The 22,211-nt window shown below is 52.6% G+C and overlaps 2 protein-coding genes across 6 annotated transcripts; one reads left to right on the top strand and one right to left on the bottom strand.

The window, feature by feature from the left end:
- Positions 1-1,643: 1,643 nt before the first annotated feature.
- On the bottom strand, positions 1,644-15,751 carry ALDH16A1 (aldehyde dehydrogenase 16 family member A1). The gene is made up of 17 exons (XM_026013837.2): positions 15,610-15,751; positions 10,460-10,562; positions 10,006-10,132; positions 9,281-9,459; positions 9,117-9,194; positions 8,779-8,960; positions 8,540-8,692; positions 7,889-8,074; positions 7,574-7,669; positions 7,237-7,373; positions 6,944-7,049; positions 6,725-6,855; positions 6,261-6,428; positions 5,784-5,985; positions 2,934-3,119; positions 2,494-2,616; positions 1,644-1,926 (listed from the first exon to the last, which is right to left on the bottom strand). The coding sequence occupies exons 1-17, from the start codon at positions 15,697-15,699 to the stop codon at positions 1,765-1,767; spliced, it is 2,409 nt and encodes an 802-aa protein (XP_025869622.2). The 5' UTR covers positions 15,700-15,751; the 3' UTR covers positions 1,644-1,764.
- Positions 15,044-20,755, top strand: PIH1D1 (PIH1 domain containing 1). Of its 5 annotated transcripts, none has more exons than XM_072757133.1 (10): positions 15,044-15,079; positions 16,632-16,725; positions 17,122-17,188; positions 17,557-17,736; positions 18,799-18,860; positions 18,948-19,029; positions 19,416-19,545; positions 19,754-19,829; positions 20,390-20,533; positions 20,633-20,755. In XM_072757133.1, exons 2-10 carry the CDS (start codon positions 16,636-16,638, stop codon positions 20,672-20,674), a joined length of 873 nt encoding a protein of 290 aa, XP_072613234.1. In that variant the 5' UTR covers positions 15,044-15,079; positions 16,632-16,635; the 3' UTR covers positions 20,675-20,755. The 5 variants fall into 5 exon arrangements, with proteins under 5 accessions (XP_072613234.1, XP_025869626.1, XP_025869627.1 ...); XM_026013841.2 differs by lacking the exon at positions 15,044-15,079 and adding an exon at positions 15,225-15,377; XM_026013842.2 differs by lacking the exon at positions 15,044-15,079 and adding an exon at positions 15,320-15,462.
- The last annotated feature ends 1,456 nt before the right edge of the window (positions 20,756-22,211 follow it).

Raw genomic sequence — 22,211 nt, 5'->3', positions numbered from 1 at the left:
CGGTCCAGCCTCATATGCTGACAGGAGGCTGCCTATTCTCACTTGCTTCGTGACCGAATCAACCTCTAGTTAACAGTGAACACTACGGGGATCCCTGTGTGGTGCAGCAGTTTGGCGCCTGCCTTTGTTTTTTTTTTTTTTTTTTAATTTGTTTTATTATTTATTTATGTAGTCATACAGAGAGAGAGAGAGAGAGAGAGGCAGAGACATAGGCAGAGGGAGAAGCAGGCTCCATGCACTGGGAGCCTGACGTGGGATTCGATCCCGGTCTCCAGGATTGCGCCCTGGGCCAAAGGCAGGCGCCAAACCGCTGCGCCACCCAGGGATCCCTGGCGCCTGCCTTTGGCCCAGGGCGCGATCCTGGAGACCCGGGATCGAATCCCACATTGGGCTCCCGGTGCATGGAGCCTGCTTCTCCCTCTGCCTATGTCTCTGCCTCTCTCTCTCTGTGACTATCATAAATAAATAAAAATAAATAAAAATTAAAAAAAAAAAAAAACAGTGAACACTACGCAAGTCCCGTATACCCGTGGAGTCAACCAGTCCAGTTGGAGCTATTAGCTCCATTTTACAGATGAGGAAACAGGCTCAGAGCAGTGAAGCAGTTTTCCTATAAAGTCACATCGCTGAAAGGAGTGACTGAAGCAGATAGGTAAGGCTAGGAAACACCAGAGGTGGGCGCCCAGCTGGCTCGGTCCATGAAGCATCCTACTCTCCTGACCTCGGGGTCAGGAGTTCAAGCTTCAGGTTGGGTATAAAGATTACTTAAGAAAGTAAAAAAGACAGGAGCGCCTGGGTGACTCAGTGGTTGAGAGTCCGCCTTTGGCTCAGGTCATGATCCTGGGGTCCTAGGATCGAGTCTCGCATCAGGCTCCCCACAGAGAGCCTGCTTCCTGCTTCTCCCTCTGCCTATGTCTGTGCTTCTCTCTGGGTCTCTCATGAATAAATAAAATCTTTAAAAAAAAAAAGGAAGAAAGAAAGAAAGGAGAGGAAAAAGAAAGAAAAAAGACCCCAAAGATCATGTGCCCACAAAAGACTGGTTCTGGTTCCTGCCTACATTTGGGTTCTCAGGAACCTGGGGCACCTCAGATGTGCATCTTGCTCTATTTTCTGTAAGATGTCTCTTACAGAAAATTCCCTCTTATCTTAAGCTAGCAGGAGTGGGTGCCTTGCATCCAAAAGAATTCTACGACTGATGTGCCAGAGCCACTCAGATTGGCTCATGGAGTGACTGCTAAAAATTCAGGAATTCCTTCAGCTTGTTCGTTGTTCAATCATCTAGAGCTTGCAATCGGACATGATGGGAGCATTTACACTGCAGGAATTGGCAGATGTTACTTACCAGGGCTTTTATTTTATCCCAGAGAGCCACTGTGTTTTATTTTATACCAGCACACCATGGGTCCTGAAATAACGCATAGGCAGAGAAAATCAAAGAGCAAGAGTGGCAGGATGGAGAGGACCAGGGGAAAACAAGAGGCCCTGGGGCCCTGCCCGGGGCTTCTCAGAGTTCCCTTTATCTGTTGCACAAACACTGTGTTGTACTGGAGCCAGCCCACCCGGCTGCTGAGATTCAGAACTCAAATGTCCTCAAACAGACCAGAAGTTGCTACTCCCCCACTTCCTCCCCTCAGAAGCACAGCCAAGGTTGGTCAGAGTTTATTGGAGGGCATGAGAGTCATAAAAAAAGAAAGTTCCAGGCTTCTGGTGTCTGTCAGGGTCCATCTCTCCCGTGTCCAAGATGGAGCAGGTGGCACTCGGGCATCAGTCCCCCATGGGCAGCCACAGGGCCTTGGTCCGTGCTGCCCGCAGCCCCAACTCTGGGCTTGCTCCCTTGGCCTCCTGATCCCAGGCCCGAGGGCAGCCTCTGTTCACCCACACCGGCTTCAGGTTTCCTGCTGAGGCCCACTCCACAAACTGGGAGCCCTGGTATGAGAAGGGGGGGGGGGGGCAATCGGCACTTCCATAAGCTTCTTGCCAAGCAACTTTTTCCTTGACAATAAGGACTATCACTGAGGGGCCTGACCCCTTGACCTAGGTTCTGTTGCTTACAATGCTCAACTGTCCCCGGCAGACCTTCCAGATGCTGAGGGAAACAAGGTTGACCTTTGTGGCTAGGGGATTTCCTCCCCATTAACAGCCCACATTCAAAGGAATGGGGCCTGCCTGATGTTCTTGGTGACAAGGAGTTCCCCTGTTACCATCAGAGGGTGGACTGTGGGTCTCTGGTTCTGCTATTGGGGTGTGGTCCTCAGCAATGGGTTGAGATGAGGTCTTTAGGCTAGACAGGATCCCAGGCCCTTGTTGCTATGCTAAGGAGATCCCCTTCCTTAGCAATGGGGCTCTAAAGGGGTGGGATCTCAGAACCTGGTTGCCAAGGAGTCTCTCCTCCTTAGCAATGGGAGCTTGGAGGGGGCATTGCTCTGCTTCCAGAAAAGGAAGAGACTGTAGGTGAGGTTTAAGATGCTGAAGAGACAGCACAACAAAGCGTACCTGTGCAGATCCGAAGTACCACAGGGCCTGGATGTCCTGGTGCAAGGCCAGGCAGCGGGTCAGGTGGTCCCGGTCTCCGGTCACCACGTTTACCAGGCCTGCTGGCAATAAGGTGGCCATATCCTAGGGGATGGGAGAGAGAGTTGTGGGGGGAAGGGTGTCAGAGACCCTGGAGGCAACAGTCTGGGTGAGGAATGAGCATCCAGGGAGGGCCCTTGAGGCTCCTGGAAGGAATGGGATCAGGATCATGACTGGCGAACGCTTGAGGCCTGGACAGAACAGTCACAGGGTCTATGAACAATGCGGGCTTGGACCACAGGGGTTGGGGTTACCGCGGTTACCAAGGGGGTGGGGCGAGTGCAGGCCTTAGGGCACCTTCCACCCATCTGCTGCTGCCCCATGGACTGCTTGGAGCAGCACCAGGAAGGCAGCAATTGTACCTGGCAGACCTCCAGGGCGGGGATGGGACAGGCCCCGCTGGGTACCAAGACTACAGAGTTGCCGTGGGCCAGGGCGGCGGCCAGGAGAGACACGAAGGCAAGCAGGGGCCACTCGTCAGGGCACACGATGGCCAGCACGCCCAGCGGCTCCCGCAGCCGGAGCACGGGGCCCTTCAGCTCTGCCACCTGCAGGGACAAGCAGACGAGGTCACAGGCTGGGCACAGGAGCCTCATCATCTGCCCCTTTCTTCCTCTCCCCATCTTTGCTTCTCTGTAACAACTCTAATGATGATTCACCAGGTAACAAGGCAGAGCAGACTGGAGACAGATGGTTGGCTCTGCCATTCACCAGCTGTGTGACCTTGGGTGAGTTACTTAACCTCTCTGGGCCTCAGTTTTCCATCTTCCAAATGAGGCTAATGGTGTTTAACTCAGAGATTTATTGTTAAAATGAAATAAGTTAATGTGTGTAGAGGGCTCAGTACATGACCCGGTTGGTTTCTGTGTGTGTGTGTGATTTTTTTTCTTTAAATTTTATTGAGAGGCATCTGGGTGGCTCAGTGGTTGAGCACCTGCCTTTGGCTCAGGGCGTGATCCCAGAGTCCCCAGATCGAGTCCCACATCAGTCTCCTTGCATAGAACCTACTCCTCCCTCAGCCTATGTCTCTGCCTCTCTCTCTCTGTGCTTCTCATCAATAAATAAAATCTTTATTAAAAAAAACTTTATTGAATATAATTTTTAATTTTTTATTTATTTTGAATATAATTTTTTAAAAGATTTTTATTTATTTATTCATGAGAAGCACACACACACAGGTAGAGACACAGGCAGATGGAGAAGCAGGCTCCCTGCAGGGAGCCTGAAGTGGGGATCTGGATCCCCAGACTGAGGATCATGCCCTAGGCCAAAGGCAGAAAGACACTCAACTGCTGAGCCACCCACGCACCCCTTTATTGAATATAATTGACATTCACTAAACCACACACATTTTAAAGAGTACAATTTGATAGTTTTTTTAAAGCAACTCTACACCTTGACCTCATGACCCTGAGATCAAGAATTATATGCTCTACCGACTAAGCCAGTCAGATGCCCTCAATTTAATAAGTTTGGACATCTATCTGTATCTGTGAAACCATCACCACAATCAAGGTAATGAACTTTACCCCCCAAGATCTTCATCTGCACCTTTGTGATGCTTCCCTCCTGACTATTTGAACCCTCTCAGTCCTCAACCACTGATCTGCTTCCACTCACTATAGGTTAATTTCTATTTTCTAGAATTTTTTAGATACAAAATCATATATTCTGCACCATTTTTTTTAAATTTGGCTTTTTTTTTTTTTTTAAGTTTTTATTTATTCATTCATGAGAGACACACACAGAGAGAGAGAGAGACGGAGACACAGGCAGAGGGAGAAGCAGGCTCCATTCAGGGAGCCTGATGTGGGACTCGATCCTGGGTCCCCAGGATCAGGCCCTGGGCTAAAGGCAGCGCTAAACCGCTGAGCCACCCAGGCTGCCCATTATTTGGCTTCTTTCACTCAGCACAGTGACTTGGAGATTCATCCACAGTGTAGGACTACTGAGTAAGAGGCTACTGTTATGAATGTAGCACACTCTATTTATTTAATTTTTTTTAAGATTTATTTATTTACTCATGAGAGTCAGAGAGAGAGAGAGGCAGAGACACAGGCAGAGGGAGAAGCAGGCTCCCTGCAGGAAGCCCAGTGCAGGACTCGATCCCACAAGCTTGGGATCATGACCTGACCCAAAGGCAGACACTCAACCACTGAGCCACCCAGGCGCCCCACATTGTTTATCTATTAATCTATCAAACGACGTTTGGATTACTTCAGCTTTTTATTTTACTTATTGTATTTATTTGTTTTAAAAATAAACTCTATGTCCAGCATGGGCCTCAGACTCACTACCCCCAAGATCAAGTCACATGGTCTACTGACTCAGCCAGCCAGAAGCTGCTAGATTGCTTACAGTTTTTAGCTACTGTGAATAATGCTGCTATAAAATTTGAGTGTAAATCCTTATATGGATTATATGCTTTCATTGTTCTTGGATTAAAACCTAGGAATTAGGGACGCCCAGGTGGCTCAGAGGTTAAGCACCTGCCTTCATAAAAAAAAAATAATAATAAATAAAAAAATAAATAAATAAATAAAATAAAATAAAAAGGGGGATCCCTGGGTGGCGCAGCGGTTCGGCACCTGCCTTTGGCCCAGGACGCAATCCTGGAGACCCGGGATCGAATCCCACATCGGGCTCCCGGAGCATGGAGCCTGCTTCTCCCTCTGCCTATGTCTCTGCCTCTCTCTCTCTCTCTCTCTCTCTCTGTGACTATCATAAAAAAAAAAAAAAAAAAGCACCTGCCTTCAGCTCAGGGCATGATACTGGTGTCTTGGGATCAAGTCCCACATTGGGCTCCCTAAATGAAGCCTGCTTCTCCCTCTGCCTGTGTCTCTGCCTCTCTCTCTCTCACTCTGTCTCTCATGAATAAATAATTAAATCTTTAAAAAAAAAATCCTTGTATGGATTATATGCTTTCATTGTTCTTGGATTAAAACCTAGGAATAAGGGGTGCCTGGGTGGCTGAGGTGGTTGAGCATCCAACTCTCGGTTTCAGCTCAGGTCATGATCTCAGGGTTGTGAGATTGAGCCCCATGTCAGGCTCTGCACTCAGTACAGACTCTGCTTGAGATTCTCTCTCCCTCTGCCCTCCCGCTCGTATTCTCTCTCATTCTCTCCACCTAAGTCAGCCTCACTCCAAAGTCCTTGCTCTAACCCCTACCCTAGACTGCCACCCTGTCTGCTCATTCACAGAACACTCTCACCTGCAACACATGGCCTTGGGCCTGGGCGCGGGCCCCCCAGGCCCGAAGCTGCCTCACACTCAGCTCCACCTCCACCTTGGCGGCCTTGAACTCCACTCCATGCCTCTCCAGCCTCGAGGCTAGGGCAGACTCCCGGCGCTCCAGTGCAGTTGCCAAGGCCCACAACAGGGACGCCCGGGCCCCTGGGGACTGACTCACCCAGCTCGGGGTGGAGGGGAGACAGTGCAAGTTAGGGGTTAGCTTATTGGTCCTGGCTCTTTCCAGTTACCCTCCTCTGTCTGCTACCTCTGCCATGGGGCTCTGGCCCCATGGCCCAACTGCCTGGGGAAGGGAGCAAGGGTGTCAGCCTTGGCAGCTTGTATTTCATAGCCCACCAGTCCTCAGGACCCAGACCCCATATACCATCAGCCCTTGGGGGCCTCAGACCACCCTCTCTAATGCCCCATGACCTCTGGGTTTTCCCATGTGATTCCTTACCCAGGGGTAGCCTGGTGAGCGGCCTCTACAGCTCCTCGGATATCCTTGGCTCCACCCTCAGCCACATAGCTGTGGAGTTTGCCTTGTGAATCCTGGATGGGTCTGGAGCTTCGGGCCCCAGGAGCTTGGAATCGGCCCCCGATGAAGAGCCCATAAGGGGCTGTTGGGCTGGAGTGGGGTGAGGTGTGGAGGTGGGTCCTGGGGCCTGGTCCACTCATACCCCATGCTCTACCCCAGTGACCCTCTGGGAGAGCACGGTCCATCATTTAGCAGAACTGAGGCTCTCATAGGCACAGGTGGTGGAGCCAAGAGATCCAGAATGCAATTCTGGGCAGCAGCCAGGGAGCCCTCAAGACAGTGTTACCAAACCCCCCTCCAGGCCACAGGGAGCCTGCCATAACTTCCCTTCTCCCCTTCCACATCTCCAGGGATTCTGGGAGTTGCAGCCCCCTGGAACAGCTCACCTGGGTCCTATTTCAGGCCCAGCTGGCAGGGTTGAGGGGACAGCGAGACCAAAGGTGTCATAGTTCATACTCTCGGAAAAGTAAGCCAGCCGGCCAGGGGTTCCTGAGGGCCGCAGATACTCATATAGACCCTGTGAGAGGGGTAGTGTCAAAAGCACACAAGGTGGGCACAAGGTAGATAAAGGGGATGATGATGGGGCGGAGGAGGGGTTCACTCACGTCGAGGCCCCCGTGCCAGGAAGACCCGCTCTCCTTGCAGCCACCTGTGGGCACTTCAGAGTTTCTAAGGCCATGGGCGTTGATCCAGACTGTGCCCACCTGGAGCCTGGGCAAGGGGGAGGGGGTATGGATACCACATGAGCAGGAACAAAGGTATAGGGGCCTGGGAGTCAGAGCGGGGGTGGGCAGAGACTCAGAGAGAATGTGATGGAGACCTCAAGGGTGGAGAGAAGGAGCAGAAGCTTGGGCCCCCCCACAGGCTGCCTCTCATGCCTCAGTGGGTGCTGACTGACCCATAGCCCAGCTCCAGGGCCTGCCCCAGTCTCTCACTCCACACACTGGCACTGCCTCCTCGGGGCGTCCTATTGGCCATGGCCAGGGCCTCCTTCGCTGTGCGGAATCGGGAGGCTGCCACCACAGGCCAGGGCACCTGGAAGAGGTGATGATGGAGCTCAGGTGGCCTGGCCAGCTCCTCCTTCCAACACCCTACCCATTAGGGAACCGGCTAACAATCATCAGCAGCCCCCAGAACCAGCCCCCACTGGGGCCTCTGCAGGTGTGGTGTTGCTGCCCAGGTCTGGCTGCAAATGGGTGGATAGAACAGGATCTCTAGGGCCCTAGAGGGCTTACCTCTGCCTGGCTACATGGGGAAGCCGGGAGCAGGTCAGAGACCAAAGTTGGGGGGAAGAATGGGCTGTCTGAAGGCACGTCACCAGCCTGAAACACCTAAAGAGAAAGAAACAGATCTACAACTTCACTTCCAATCTCTCCTCCCTCAGACCCAGGAATCAAGATCCCTAGCCTCTCCTCCCTCAAACCCAGAAGTCCGGCCCCCAGCCTCCTCTGTCAGACCCAGGAGTCCAGGTCACCAATCTCTTTACCCTCAGACCCAGGAGTCAGATTTCCCTCTTCCCTGGCACCTTGGAGTCTGTGACCTTTGCCCACCTGTGCGCCCTCACTCCGGGCCTCACGCACATAGCGCTGGGCCAGGTCATGTGCGGCAGTCCCTCGAGCCCCCATGTCCACAGCCCCATCCAGTCCTCGACCAGCCCGAAGCCGTGCCATCCGCTCCCGGAGCCGCCTCATTGTCTCATCCCACACAGACTCCTGGATCAGGAGCCTGAGACCCCCCTGTCAGGAGAAGGGATGTCAAGGCAGGTAAGGTCAGGGCCAACACTGAGGGGACATGCCCCCCACAGAGGGTTGAGACTTGGGGATGTCCACTGATCAGAGGAGGGTCAAGGAGGGATGGCTGGGGACCCCAGAGACTCACCAAAGCCCCACATCCAGGCAGGAGGCAGAGTTAGTGATTCAGAATGCAGACAGGTTGGAAAACTAGGGACATGCACACTCAGAAAAATGGAGGGAATCTTTAGGAACAAGAGACATGGGCCTCCTGCAGAAACAGGAGAGCCAGGACATGGAGATTCAGAAATCCAAAGTGATGAGGAGTTCCACACATGTATTGGTGCAGAGAGAGAATATGAGACACAGAACCAAAAACTATAATCAATGGAGAGACATGATGCTTTGAGGGCTGGAGATGGACACGCATGGGTCCCAGGACTTGGGGGCCCACGATTGCACGGGCCTCACCGCGCTGCGGTCGGACCAGGCTGCATCCACAACACCCTCCACTGCAGAGTCCACATCCGCTGCCTCTGTCAGCACCAGCAGTGACTCGGTCCCCAGGGCCAGGCCCAGCTCGGCACCCTTACCTGCCAGGGTCCGCCGGAGGGCACGTCCTTCCTGTAGGACCCCCACCAGATTCAGTAGAAGGAGGGGCCTCCGGGCCTCCCAGCCACATCCTGTACCCCTCCTAACCCCGAAAATACCTCGACAGCTCCACAGAAGGCCACCTTCTGGACTCTAGGCTGGGAGGCTAGGACAGGGCCCAGGGATGCAGGGCCACTGATCACATTGAGGATTCCTGGGAACGAACCTAGCTCCCCTGCCAGCTGGGCCAGCAGAAGGGGTGTCGGGGAGGCTGGGGGCACGAGGACCACCACAGTACAGCCTGGAAAAAGTGGGCAGCTCAAAGACCCTGGAGTTTGGGCCCCTAGGCCCCTCCTCCCTCAGACACAGAAGTCCTCACCCCAAGCCCCCTCATCCCTCAGACCCAGGAGTCCAGTCCCCCAGCTCCTTCCTCCCTCAGACCCAGCCCATCAATTACCCACAGCCAGGGCAGGGCAAATCCTCCACATCATCTCAAGAAAGGAGAATGTGGATGACAAGATGAGACCGACCACTCCTGTAAGAAAAAATAAGAGGACTGGGACAGGTACTGCTAGGTCGTGAGGGAGGAAGGGGCTGGGAGCCAGGACTCCTGCTTCTCACCCATGGGCTCCCAGCCTGCCAGCTCCTCCTCCTGGGTGCATGCTTGGACTGCATGGTACTGGAGCAGCTGCTGGGCCAGTGGGACATCCTTGTCTCGAATCTCTCGAACGGCTCGCCCAGTAACCAGGGATTCCAGGGTCCAGAGCAGCCGCTGGTGCTTCTGGATCATCTTGGCCAGCCTGCAGAGAAAGCCAGGGGGATAGTCATTTCCCACTGCCCTTCCATCACACAGTCCCGGAACACTTCCTCTGTCCTTGGACTACAATCCTTATGATCTCCCGGGGCATCCCTGTCATTTACCAGGGGGGGAGAGCAACAAAGATTCATGGGAAATGTAGTCCAAAAAACACAAAGCCTGAGGGTGCCCTGTGATGATATGGGCCACCCGCCACCCCCAATGGTGCTGGGAAATTGAAGTTTAACCTCTAATCTCAGTCGTATTCTAGAAAATGGAATGTTTGTCTCTAGGTGGCCCAAGAGGGTGCTAGAAGATGGAGCCTCGATAAACCCCAGGGATATTCTGGGAACTAGAACTTCTTCATTACTAGTCCTGGTGTATGGATGTTTTCACTCCTAAAGGCACCAAGGCATGCTGGGCATAGAAGCCTGAGCTACCCAGTAACTCAGTGAGATATCGGGAAATAGAGCGTCCTCACAGTTTCAAGTGGGTGCTGGAGGATGAAGTCCTTTCCCACCTCCCATGGTCCACACCTCAATTCCATCACCTGATCAGATGCTGGGCCCGGGAAGCTCCAGGGAGTCCGCTCCAGTTCTCAAAAGCCTTCCCTGCCGCTTCGACTGCAGCCACCACATCCTCAGACTGTGCCTGGAGGCAACTGGCCAAGCTCTCTCCTGGGGGGATGAATGGAGGCACCCCAGATGAGAGGAGTGGGGGGATCCCATGTCAGAACTGGAGGGGGCTCAGATTTCCAGAGCCCAGGTGTGCCCCAAGGCAGAAAAGCTTGTCCCCCATAATCAAGGAAAGGATCTTAGTAGAGAGTGATCTCAAAAAGCATTGACAGGCATGTAGAACGTAATTAGGATGACTGCTAACAGGAAGAGCCTTTTTTTCCCCACTGGCTCCACCCTGCCTTCAGAGCAAAGGGAATGGGGGGTTGCTGGGAGGTAAGGCTGGCCGGGGATACAGATGCCTCTCTCCCCCTGGGGGTCACCTCATACCTGTGATGGGATCCTGGCAAGGCACTGAATTCCTGTGTTCTGGCTTTAACCACTTTCCACTCACATAGTGACCCAAGCGTCGGTCCTGGGTATCCAGCCAGGCCTGGGGGAGGTGAAGACGGTTTGGAAAGGGCTCTAGGAGGCATATGGGGGAGCTCAATCCCCACCTAGAATCCTCTGGGAGGGGGATACCTGCACCCCTTTGCCCCCCTAATTCTTTTCCTGTGTAGAAGAAAAAGTATAAGATACATTATAATTTAAAATTCATCACATTAATCATTTTAAGTTTTTAAAAAGTTTAAAAAAACGTTTTAAAAAGGTTTTATTTATTTGAGACAGAGAGAGAGAGAGAGTGAGAGAGAGTGCAAGCATGAGTAGGTGGAAGGGGCAGAGAGGAAGAAGCAGATTCTTCACTGTGTGGGGAGTCAGATGTGAGGCTTGATCCCAGGACCCCAAGATCACAACCAAAGCCAAAGGCAGATGCCCAATCGACTGAGCCATCCAGGCACCCCTCATTTTAAAGCGTATAATTTATTAGCATTTAGTATGTTAACAACATTGTGCCACCATCACCATGATCTAGTTCCAGAACATTTTCATCCCCTCCAAAGGAAACTCGGTCTCCCTTCCCCCTGACACTAGTCCCTGGCAACCACTAATCTGCTTCCTGTTTCTCCAGATTTGCCTACTCTGGATTATTTCTCAGAAATGAAACCTTACAATCTGTGACTTTTTGACTGGTTTCTTTCATCCAACACAGTGTTTCTGAGGTTCATCCATGATTTGCTTGCATCAAAACTCCATTCCTGGGGTGCCTGCCTAAGTGGCTTAGTCAACTAAGCACCTGACTCTCAATTTCAGGTCAGATCATGATCTCAGAGTCTGAGATCAAGCTCGGCTGGAAGCCTGCTTGATTCTCTCTCCCTCTCCCTCTGCCCCTCCCAGCTCTCTCTCTTAAAAAAAAAAAAAAAAAGGCTTCATTCCTTTTTTATGACTATATGATATTCCATTGTCTAGATAGGTCACATTTTGTTTATCCATTTATCACCAGTTAATGCATATTCAGTTTGTTTCTGCCTCTGGTTACTGTGAATAGTACTGCTTGGAACACGCATGTACAGGTTTTTGTTTGAACACCTTTCTTCACTTTTCTTTTAAAGATTTATTTATTTATTTATTTATTTATTTATTTATTTATTTATTTATTTATTTATTCATGTGAGACAGACACAGAAAGAGAGAGTCAGAGACACAGGCAGAGGGAGAAGCAGGTTCCCCGCAGAAAGTCGGATGCAGGACTCAATCCAGGGATCTGGAATCACGCCCTGAGCCCAAGGCAGACACTCAACAGTAAGCCACCCAAGCGTCCCAATTTCTTTTGGGCTTATGTACCCAGGAAGGGACTTGCTGGGTCATGTATAACTTACGGAGGGACCACCAAACTGGGTTCCATGGTGGCTGCACAGTTTTACCCTCTCACCAGCAACATGTAATGGCTGTCCTACTGACTTTGAAATGTGGCTTAATAAAACCCTTTCTCCTCCATGGAGAAATGACCTCAGGTCAGGTTTCTATTTCTCAGGAAACCTGAGACAATTCAGCTGCATTACCAGTCATCAGTGACCCCTGTTGGTCCACCACACCTGACTAGGACAATTGAGAACACGCCATAGATATCAGTGGGAAGCCAAGGCATTGGGGCTTTCTGGAGTGCTCTGCATTCCTGGGATTGGGCACATACCTTGTCACAACCCTGGAAGCATTGCCCGTAACACTGTATCAGGCAGTTATCAGGTCCTTTTTTTGGGAGGTGGGGTTTTTAAGCCAGGTGGCTTATGCATCCAACGGTGTGATGCCATTCCCTCCCCCCTTAGCAGTTATCACTTTGAGGAGTGATATGGACAGAAGAAACAGGCCTGCCAGGCACAGCTTATTTGGCTGTTATGTGTCTACCTGAGGCCAAGGCATAGCACACAGGCATGGTAAGCCGGCTATGAAGTCCCTAGAGCTACAAATTTGAATCCTGGCTCTGGTACTATTGTGCAACCCTAGCCAGGGTGTTATAATACCCTGGCCTTGGCTAAGCCATCTGGAAGATGGGGATAATCACAGCCCCTCCCTACTTCACAGGGCTCTGGCAAGGATTAAGTGCATCAGTGCACACAGTAAACTCAGAGCAGCACCATGTAGGACTTCCTCTTAATCTTACTGCACCTAGCCTTCCATGTCTGCTCCATGTTTCTCCCCTTGATCCTGTCTTCCCTAAATCCTGGAAAAATCCAAGGCACACTTTCCACTTTTTCCTTCTACAATTGCTCTCTTCTTAGCATCCCAAAGCCACATTCTCCCAATTTTCCTCTTACCCTGCCAATTGGTTCTCTCATTTTTCTTTGAAGGAAAATGGTGAGTCAGAAGTTTCAAATCCAAATACCCCCAGAGAGGGTGCCTGGGTGGCTCAGTCAGTTAAGTGTGCCTTCAGCTCAGGTCATGATCTCAGGGTTCTGGGATGGAGCCTGGAGTCAGGCTCCCCGCTCAGCAGGCGGGGCGTCTGCTTCTGCCTCTTCCACTGCCCCTCCCTGTGGCTTGTGTTCTCTCACTCTCTCTCAAATAAATAAAGTCTAAAAAAAAAAAAAAATCTCCAGAGAAAGACACATTTTTGAAACAGTTGGGGATGTGTGAATCTGAGTTGGGCATTGGAGGATATTAAAGAATGGCCACTAATGTGAACAGTGAGAAATAGCTAGGAATGGGGGCTCTGGGTGGCTTAGTCAGTTAAGCATCCAAATCTTGATTTCAGCTTAAAGCTGCGAGATTGAGCCCCTCATTAGGCTCTGTGCTGGGGGTGGAGCCTGCTTAAGACTCTGTTACTCCCCCTGCTTGCATGCTTGCTCTCTGGTGCGTGTTCTCTCTCTCTCAAAAGAAAAAAAAAAAAGGCTAGATAGTTATGTCATGAAATGAGTCCTCATGTGTTACAAATGGGGATTCAAATATTTCTGGGAAACTAACATGACATCTGGGATTTAAATCATTCCAGAAAAAACAAAAGACAACACTGGATCAAATGTTGGTGATTCCTGAAGCTGAGTGACAGGTAAGAAGTAGTTCATAGTATTAAGTACCCTGCGGAAGTTTGTAAACTTTACCTGCCCCCTGCCAAAGAAAAACAAAACCCTAAAACAATGTCTACAGAGTCCTGGCACGACATGTTAGTGTGAGAAGAGGGGCTGGTGGAAACTGGGAACACACGATTTGTCTAAAAAGATAGTCACTATTGAATCCAGATGATTTTTGTCAGGGAATGTGAGCCAAACATTGCCAAATTTTGGGATTTTATTTTCAAAAGAAGCTGGAATCTGGATGTTTGCAGGGGCTTGACCACTAATTCACATTTAAAAAAATAAAGTGCAGGCCAAAGAAAACAGTTTGTTGGTTGGCTCTGGCCCACACACTCTAAGTCTGAGACCTTTTCTTGGGAGGTGGTGTGGGAACTGTGGGCTGTGGAATCCCAGGGTTCAGGTTCCAATCTCAGCTTCATCCCTTTTAAACTGTGTTGAGTGTGGGCACATTACTTATCCTTCTAGGCCTCTGTGTGCTATCACTAAAATAATAACAATAATCCCCTCTCACAGCTGTTCTGGGTATTAAATGAGATCACACTGTGCACAGAAGCTGGCACAGAGAGGGCACCCAGGAAATATAAACTACGATCACATTATCCCTATTTCAGTATATTCCATCTCTAGCCAACCTCCAAGTGTGAGAATTGTCTGTTCTCTATCCCAGATCCTTACTCTCACTGTTCAGCTATCTTTCTACACTGGGGACTCCCAGGTCCCTGTCTCCAGAGGTGAAGACACAAGCCCAAGTAGCATGTGACTCCTGCCTGAGGCTGTCCCCGGGTCCCTCACACTCTCACCTTGCGCTAATAAAGCTCAAGGCCCTTCCTTGGAACCGTTGCCCTCCTGGGTTCATTACTGGTGGTAATGGCGGTGGGGAAGGGGGGACAGAGACAGCCAGACCCCAAACATTGCTTTGCCCTCTCCACCCCCCACACGGCTTCTCCTCTATCTCTGCCTGAGGTGCTCCTATCCATCACAGTCCGCTCCCGGCTCTGGCCTCATCTTCCACTTGGACCCTTGTTCCAGCCTCCTCTTCTCTCCTTGAAGAAAATCCTAAGGGGGGCACCTAGGTTGCTCAGTGGTTGAGCGTCTGCCTTCGGCTCAGATCGTGATCCCAGAGTGCTGGAATCAAGTCCAGGCTCCTGATGGGTGGGTGGGGGCCCTATTTCTCCCTCTGCCTGTGTCTCTCATGAATAAATAAATAAAAATCTTAAAAAAAAAAGAGAGAGAGAGAGAGAAGCCTAAGCTGCTCATTCCGGAGTGCTTAGGAGACCCCGGGGGGGGGGGGCGGTTCAGGAGAGCCCCTTGGGGGTTGGGGTGGATTCTGAAGGGCCTCGGTAATTACAGAAAGCGAAGCACCCATACTCATCCACAGGAACTACAGAGGTTCTGGGGGACCCCAGGCATCACAGGAGCCTCACGAGGACTTGAAGAGGCCCTGGAGGATCATGGGAGCCCCTGAACCCCACGGGGATATTCGGAGGGGCTGCGGGTGATAACGGTAAGTTGTGAGGTATCCTGGGGCTCCTAAGATCCTAAGAGCCCCGCAAGTATTGATGAGGGCCCCGATGAATCACGGGGGCCCCCACGGGAGTTCGGCGGGGTGGGGCGCAGGATCCACAGGAAGTTCCGAGGGATCACAGGAAGACTATGGCGATTCCCAAGGTCCCTGGAAAGAGCGGGGGTGCCCCACAGGAATTCCGAGTCCTGGAGGATCACGGGAGGTTCTTGCGGGGGCCCTGAAGAATCACAGGAGCCCCTCCCGGGGCTCCGAGAAATGGGGGAAACACCGCCCTGAGGTCGGTGCAGGGGGTTCGAGGGTTACCCCGAAACAAGGGTGAAGAGGAGGGCAGCCGCAAGGGATCAAGGGAACGCCCTTCAAGGGTGGGTCCTAAGCGGTGGCCGGAGTCACAGGAGCCGAGAGGGGCGGAGCTGCTGGGCTGCCGCGGTGGGTCACGGGAGTCCGCGCGCAAAACAAGACCCAGAGGCCTGCGGAGGGGGGGTGGGCAGCGCCGAACGTCAGGCCCTCACCAGTGCGCATGCGTGGCTCTCAGGCACGGGTCCGTACTCCAGCGTGGCGAAGATCTCTCGGGCGCTGGGCCGTGCACGCGTCGCAGCCATCACCCGGGCGGGCCGCTTTCCACCAAGGAGTGCGGGGCGCTCTGCCCAGAGGAACTTTGAGGTCGAAGGGCGGCACCGCCCCCTCCAGCCCAGAGGGCGGGGCTACAGGAGATAGAGTGTAATCCCGCCTTGGGCCCGGTGACCCCGCCCATGCGCCCGAGCTGGGAAATGTGGTTTGGAGCATGCGCAGTCCTCAAACCGAGGCGGGGCGGGCAGCGGGGACGGGACGGAAATGTGGGTCCCTTGCAAGTAGGAAGGCGCCAGATTTAGAAGGGCGGCCGTACTGGTGTGTCTTCTTTCCACTCTGTTCATATTGAGGGCAGGAATTTAAGCTTTTCGTCCGAAGTACCTTTGCTAGAGAATCTAGTCGAGCTCTGGGACGAAGCGATAGTTCAGAAATCAGAAGGGAGTCTTTAGGATGGACACTGATATTGAGGTTTTAAAAGTGTGCCAACCTGAACTGCTCAGTAGCTTGGCAAGATGTGTGGAAAAGAGAAGTATGGCTTTAATCGACACAGGAAGTGTGGCATTCAGATTTCGTTTTGATTGGTTGAAGTGAGGGGCGTGCCTTCAGCCTTAGACTATGATTGGTCGGGACGTAATGAAGTTGTAGGATTGACGTCTGAGCCTTCGCCGTAGACGGGAGCGTGGTTTGCCCAAGTCCTTGGTTACAGACTGCAAGTTTGGCTGTCACTTACAAGTTTAGCACATAGGACTTAGAGAGCATCTGAAACTATTGACTCCCAACAGATTGACAACCGTATCTGGGCTGAGTGGAATCATAGTCTCAGGCCGGATTCTTAGATTTTCATACAGAATAGTGGGTGTCACGGGAGTCGGTTGTGCGTCTGGCCGCAGGCCACAGTTTGATCCCGGCGAGGCTTTCCGCGCCACGTCGGGGTTGCTGAGGACGCCTAGGTCTCTTCCTGTAGGGCCATGGCGGACTCGAAGCTGCTGGTGCCGGAGCTGAGCGAGGCAGAGAAGATGGGTGTTGAGACCGCGCGTTTCGAGGAGCTGCTCCTGCAGGTGCGGAGTGATAGGCTCCTGGGTCTCTGAGTGTTCAGGGGAGGTGTGTGTGTGTGTGTGTGTGTGTGTGTGTATGCACATATGCACATGCATGCCCGCGGGTGCTCAGAGATGGAACTTCATGCCCAGAACGCACTTACTTGGGATTGTGGGTTTGCTCAATTTGGGATTGTGGATGCTCAACTTACTTGGGATTGTGGGTTTGCTAGGCTCTGGAAGAAATGCAAGTGGGCCTAGGGTTGTTCTCAGGGGTCCCCAAAGGAGGAGAGGGACATGGTATGTTTTATTCTTCACACATCTTATATGCATAAACTTTTCTGTTAAAACTTTGAAGAACAAATGAGGGTCTGATAGCACAGACGCCATGCCTGAAGGTTGTTGTTTACCTTTACACAGGCCTCCAAGGAGCTCCAGCAAGCCCAGACAAGCAGACCAGAATCTACACAGATCCAACCTCAACCTGGTGAGAAAGGCAGAAACCCAGAGAGAGAGAGGGATGGAGTCTCAGAGAGAGGTGGACAAAGACTGGGGGCAGGGGACACAGAGGAGGCAAGAGAGAGGCACAGTAATGGGGTACAGAGGCCTAGGCAAGGGCTTGGGACAGAAATCCAGAGAGAGCAGGGAAGGGACCAAGATCTGAAAGAGAGGAAGAGGAGCAGGACAGGCATGACTAGGAGGACAGAAACACAAAGAGAGAGAGAGATCCCAGGGGTGGGGTAGGGAGCCGACCCAGAAAGCAGAGAACAGATCAAGAGAAGAATGGAGACTGAGGAGGGAAAGGCTGGAAATCGAGATGCATACAGACACTCAGGACAAACCCATTTCTACCAGGTTTCTGCATAAAGACCAACTCTTCCGAAGGGAAGGTTTTCATCAACATCTGTCACTCTCCTTCCATCCCTCCTCCGGCTGACATGACTGAGGATGAGCTGCTTCAAATGCTGGAAGAAGACCAAGCTGGGTTTCGCATCCCCATGAGTCTGGGAGAGCCTCATGCCGAACTGGATGCAAGTCAGTGCCCTTGGAGGACCTAGGGATCTAGTTCCCTAGATCCTTTCTTCCCGAGGATCCAAGATCCAGGACTCTCCTTCCTCAGGACTCAGAAATCTGGCCCTCCTGTCCTTATCCTTTTCCCTTGACATATACTTAGCCTCCTGGGCTTCCAGTACCTTCTGTGTGGGGCAGTCCTAATTCTGCCCACCTGCCCAAGCTGGCACTTCTCCCCTGCCCTACCCCATGGTAAGGGAGAGCTGGGCAGGTGTCAGACCAGCTCTCAATCTTGCTCCTTCACCTTTCTTCCCATCTCTATTTCTATGCCTTGACTCACCTGTCTCGCTTGAGTTTGTCTCAATATGCTCGTTTTTTCAACTCACATATGTCCTCCGAAGCCTCATGGGACCAAGCTTTGGGTAGTGCCCTTGAGACACTCCTAGTCTTAGTTGAGGGTGGAGGAAACAGATGTGATTGCAAGATGGTGTGATTTGTGCTGGTCTGGAGGGGGTGCTTCACCGCATACCTTGGGGGGTCAGGGAAGGCTTCCTGGAGGAGGAGGCATCAGATAGAAGATTTGAAGGCACAGGAGGAGTTCATCAGGCCAAGACAAAGAAGAGGTTTCTAGGCAGAGGGGATAGAGAAGTCCAGGGGTTGGAGAGTGATTGAATTAGGTTGGTCAATAATGGAGAGATAGTAGAAGAAATTTAAAGGGACCAGGTACCTAAGAGAGGAGTGAGCATCTCTCCAGGTGGGGAGAGCAGACCACATGGGCCCTCCAACATTGCACCACGCAGAAGGACACTGACCTTTATCTGTAGCACTGGAGAGCCATGGGAGGGCTGTGAGCAGGGAAGGGGCGAGGTCAGCGCTGGGACGTGGTGGGAAAGGACCCGAGAGGAAGAGACAAGAGTGGTATGAGTCAGACTTGACAAGTGCGAGTCTTGAGGCCTTACTTTGTAATTGTCCCCGGGTCTCCCTGGTTCTTGCGGCTGCTGGCCTTTACTAGTTTAGCCTTGTCTGTATCCGGCGGTGGGGTTCCCTCGGAGGGCTGGGGGTCTCACCCCCTTTCTCTCCCTACAGAAGGCCAGGGTTGTACCGCCTACGACGTAGCCGTCAACAGCGACTTCTACCGGAGGATGCAGGTTGGGGGCGGGGCTGCGGGTGAGGCCTGGGCCGGGGCCTCTCCCTCCACCCGGAGCCCTCCCGCAGCCTCCATGTCTCACTCCTAGAACAGTGATTTCTTGCGCGAGCTCGTGGTCACCATCGCCAGGGAGGGCCTTGAGGACAAATACAGTCTGCAGCTGAATCCAGGTGAGGGGCGGGGCCTGGGCCGGCGGGAGCAGCTGGGGGGCGGGGCTTGGGAAAGGTGGGGCTAGGGTAGGCGGGGATTTTCTTGGTCCCTAGGCTCTGGACGACTGGGAGAAGCGGAAACTTTCCAAGGTTGGGGATGGGGCCGAGGGTGGGGCTGGCCCAAGAACCAGATAAGGGGCGGGGTCTGGGTAGCCAGGGGGCGGAGCCAGGAGCATCTCCAGGGGACAGATTTTTGAGAATACCCTGGGGGTGTGGCCAGGTCCCTGGCTGCCTCGGAGGGGCGGAGCCTTTCCCTGGAAGCTCTTGCTATGCCAGACCCCCTATGGAAGCGAACGAAGGGAACCCTTAACCAGTGCCACCTTTGACTTTGAGCTTCCTACCCGCAGAGTGGCGCATGTTGAAGAACCGGTCTTTCTTGGGCTCCATCTCCCAGCAAAATATCCGGTCCCAGCAGCGTCCTCGGATCCAGGAGCTGGGAAACCTGTATACTCCTGACTCCCTGAGACCTGAGGAAGGGTGGGCCTTCCGTGGGTTCTCTCTCTCCTGTCTCTCTCTCCCCGTAGGAAGCAGTATCCTGGGGCTCTGGGGACCGGGAGAAGCAGGACTCCCACTGAGAAAGTCCGGCAAGGCAGCGGGGCTCATAGGAGGGAGAAATTTTGGGAAGGATTAGCCCCGTCAAGGACCTGGTGGGCTCTCCTCAACTTTGGGTCTTGTTCCTCCTCAGCCCCGAAAAGCCTCACCTGAACCTTTGGCTGGAAGCCCCTGACCTCCTCTTGGCTGAAATTGACCTCCCCAAACTGGTGAGTGTGTGCTTGGCCAGTGCTGGGGAATGAGATCTAGAAGGGTCTGTGGTCTCTGAGGGGGAATGAGCGGGGCCCCCTGTCACACCTGTGCGAGACTGGTTAGCCCTGCCCCCTGAGCACAGCTGTCTGCCCCGTGAGTCTTTCAGGCTGACTTCTGGAGCTGCCCTGAGGGTACCTGGGACACTCTAAGTCCTCAGTCATGGGGACTTGTAATTCCTATCTCTCACCACCCTTCTCCTGGGAGATTGGATCCTTTATTTTTATTTTTTTATTTTTTAAAGATTTTTAAAATTTATTTATTCATGAGAGACAGAGAGAGAGAGAGGCAGAGGGAGAAACAGGCTCCATGCAGGGAGCCCGATGTGGGACTCGATCCCAGGTCTCCAGGATCATGCCTTGGGCCGAAGGCAGGCGCTAAACCGTTGAGCCACCCAGGGATCCCAGATTGGATCCTTTAAATATGGCATCCCAACACAGGAGTCTTTGGTCCCTGGTCTGTATTATTTTTGTCCTGTTGCTGGGCAGGGAAGGGTGGGCTTATTTCACTATATTCCCAGGATGGAGCTCTGGGGCTGTCTCTGGAGATTGGGGAGAACCGCCTGGTGATGGGGGGCCCCCAGCAGCTTTACCATCTCGATGCCTATATTCCCCTGCGGATCAACTCTGAGGAGAGCAAGGCAGCCTTCCACAGGAAGAGGAAGGTACCTGGGGAGATAGGGGGAGGTGTGCAGGGAAGTGGGGGCACTGGGGAGGCCCAGACTCCTGAATCCTCCTTCTCTGTTTCTCCTGCCTCTCCTCAGCAATTGATGGTGGCCATGCCTCTTCTGTCGGTGCCTTCTTGACTGTGTTTCTTTCCGTGCTTCCACGTGGAGAAGAGGCTGGCAGTGGCTTCTCTAAAGTTGAAATAAAAGATTTTTGCCTTTGTTCTGTGTCTGGCTAGGAATATGTGGGGAGTGGGAGGGAAGAGGGACATGGGACTGTGTCCTGGAGTCATAGAGAAATCACTGCCCCGGCTATGGCCTCAGCCTCTCCCCTCTAGATCCTTTCTCTGGCCTCCTGGCCTCCAGTCTCTCCCCTTGTGTCCCACACAGTCCCAGAGCTAACATCCCCTCTCCTCTTCAGGTCACCTCAGCCTAGCACCCAGGGCATGTTTGGCCCTCTTTATGCCCTTTTTTTTTTAAGATTTTTTTTTTTTTTTTTAAATTTGAGAAACAGAGCACAAGCAAGAGGAGGGGCAGAGGGAGAAGGAGAAGCCGACTCCCGGCTGAGCAGCGAATCCAATGCAGAGCTCTATCCCAGGACTCTGAAATCATGACCTGAGCTGAAGTCAGACACCCCTATGCCTTATTTATTCCCACTCTTCCTCTCACTCACTCCCATCACACTGAAGGGTATCCCATTTGTGTTTTGCATCTTCTCTTAGTTTCTGCTGTTCCCTCTACTCGGTGTTGTCTCTTCCAGTAAAACCCAGGAAACGTCGAATTGTCTTGCTCTTTCCTGAGTCCGTTTGGTGATCTGATACATGGCATCATCATCTCTACCCTCTCCTACCTCTCGTTCTGACAAGCTTCCCATTCCTGGGATGGTGCTTTCACATCACCATCACACAAACTGTGTCCCACTTCCTGACTCTGCAAGTACTGTGGACGCCCCCTCCCCTGCCTCCCAAGTCATCCCTTTCAGTGAGCTTTCTCTGATCTCCCCGGGCTGAGTTAGCATCCTACTCCATCAGTGTCTGGTATCCACTGTTACTTCATTGTATGTATGCCCCTGTGGTGTGATGACGCTTTAGAGTTAGTAGGAACTCAGTGAATGTTGCATTAATCAATGATTGACAACTCTCTCCTTCCATAATGAGTACTGGGAGGATAGGTAAATGGAGGAGCCTCTGTGGTAAATATTGCAAGAACAGCGAGATCAGTGTGGTTAGAACGGACTGAACTGGGTAGGGAGGTAGGGGTAGATGGTGAGGAGGTGAAAAGGTAGGGCTCAGATGGGCCTGTGAAGGAGCGAAGTGGCGCCGTGTCCACCAGAGGGCGCCTTGCAGCTTCAGCCTGGTGTCTCAGAGAACTACAATTCCTAGCAGCCCTCGTGAGCGCGGCTCTTCCGAAGCAAACGGTGAGGTCCAGTGGCCGCTGGGACTTGTAGTTCACACAGGGACCCTCCGTGGGAGGCCGAGGAACTCATTCTCAGGTCCCCAAAAAAGTATGAAGCTGGGTCCTTTCCGCCTTCTTCAGTCTCCATGGTGATGATTCCGACGAAGGCCCGGGATTTGGCAGCGGCCGGGGCTCCCCTCCTACTCCCTCCTCTTCACCATCTGCTCCACCTTCACACCTGGCCCGGAGCCGCGGCCGCCGCCTCCGCACCCGCGCCGGGAAC

The sequence above is a fragment of the Vulpes vulpes genome, chromosome 1 (genome assembly GCF_048418805.1).
Source record: "Vulpes vulpes isolate BD-2025 chromosome 1, VulVul3, whole genome shotgun sequence".
In the NCBI taxonomy this organism is placed as follows: domain Eukaryota; kingdom Metazoa; phylum Chordata; class Mammalia; order Carnivora; family Canidae; genus Vulpes; species Vulpes vulpes.
This window is presented reverse-complemented; position numbering and strand designations above follow the sequence as displayed.

Excerpts from the sequence above, each read along its gene's own strand:
- ALDH16A1 (XM_026013837.2), bottom strand. The coding sequence starts at position 15,699 with ATGGCTGCGACGCGTGCACGGCCCAGCGCCCGAGAGATCTTCGCCACG. Across the intron at positions 8,693-8,778 it reads CCTTCTGTGGAGCTGTCGAG|GAAGGACGTGCCCTCCGGCG; the intron begins GTATTTTCGGGG and ends GGGGTCCTACAG. Across the intron at positions 1,927-2,493 it reads GGTACTTCGGATCTGCACAG|GGCTCCCAGTTTGTGGAGTG; the intron begins GTACGCTTTGTT and ends TTCTCATACCAG.
- PIH1D1 (XM_026013840.2), top strand. The coding sequence starts at position 15,882 with ATGCGCAGTCCTCAAACCGAGGCGGGGCGGGCAGCGGGGACGGGACGG. Across the intron at positions 19,830-20,389 it reads AAATTGACCTCCCCAAACTG|GATGGAGCTCTGGGGCTGTC; the intron begins GTGAGTGTGTGC and ends CTATATTCCCAG. Across the intron at positions 20,534-20,632 it reads CCTTCCACAGGAAGAGGAAG|CAATTGATGGTGGCCATGCC; the intron begins GTACCTGGGGAG and ends GCCTCTCCTCAG.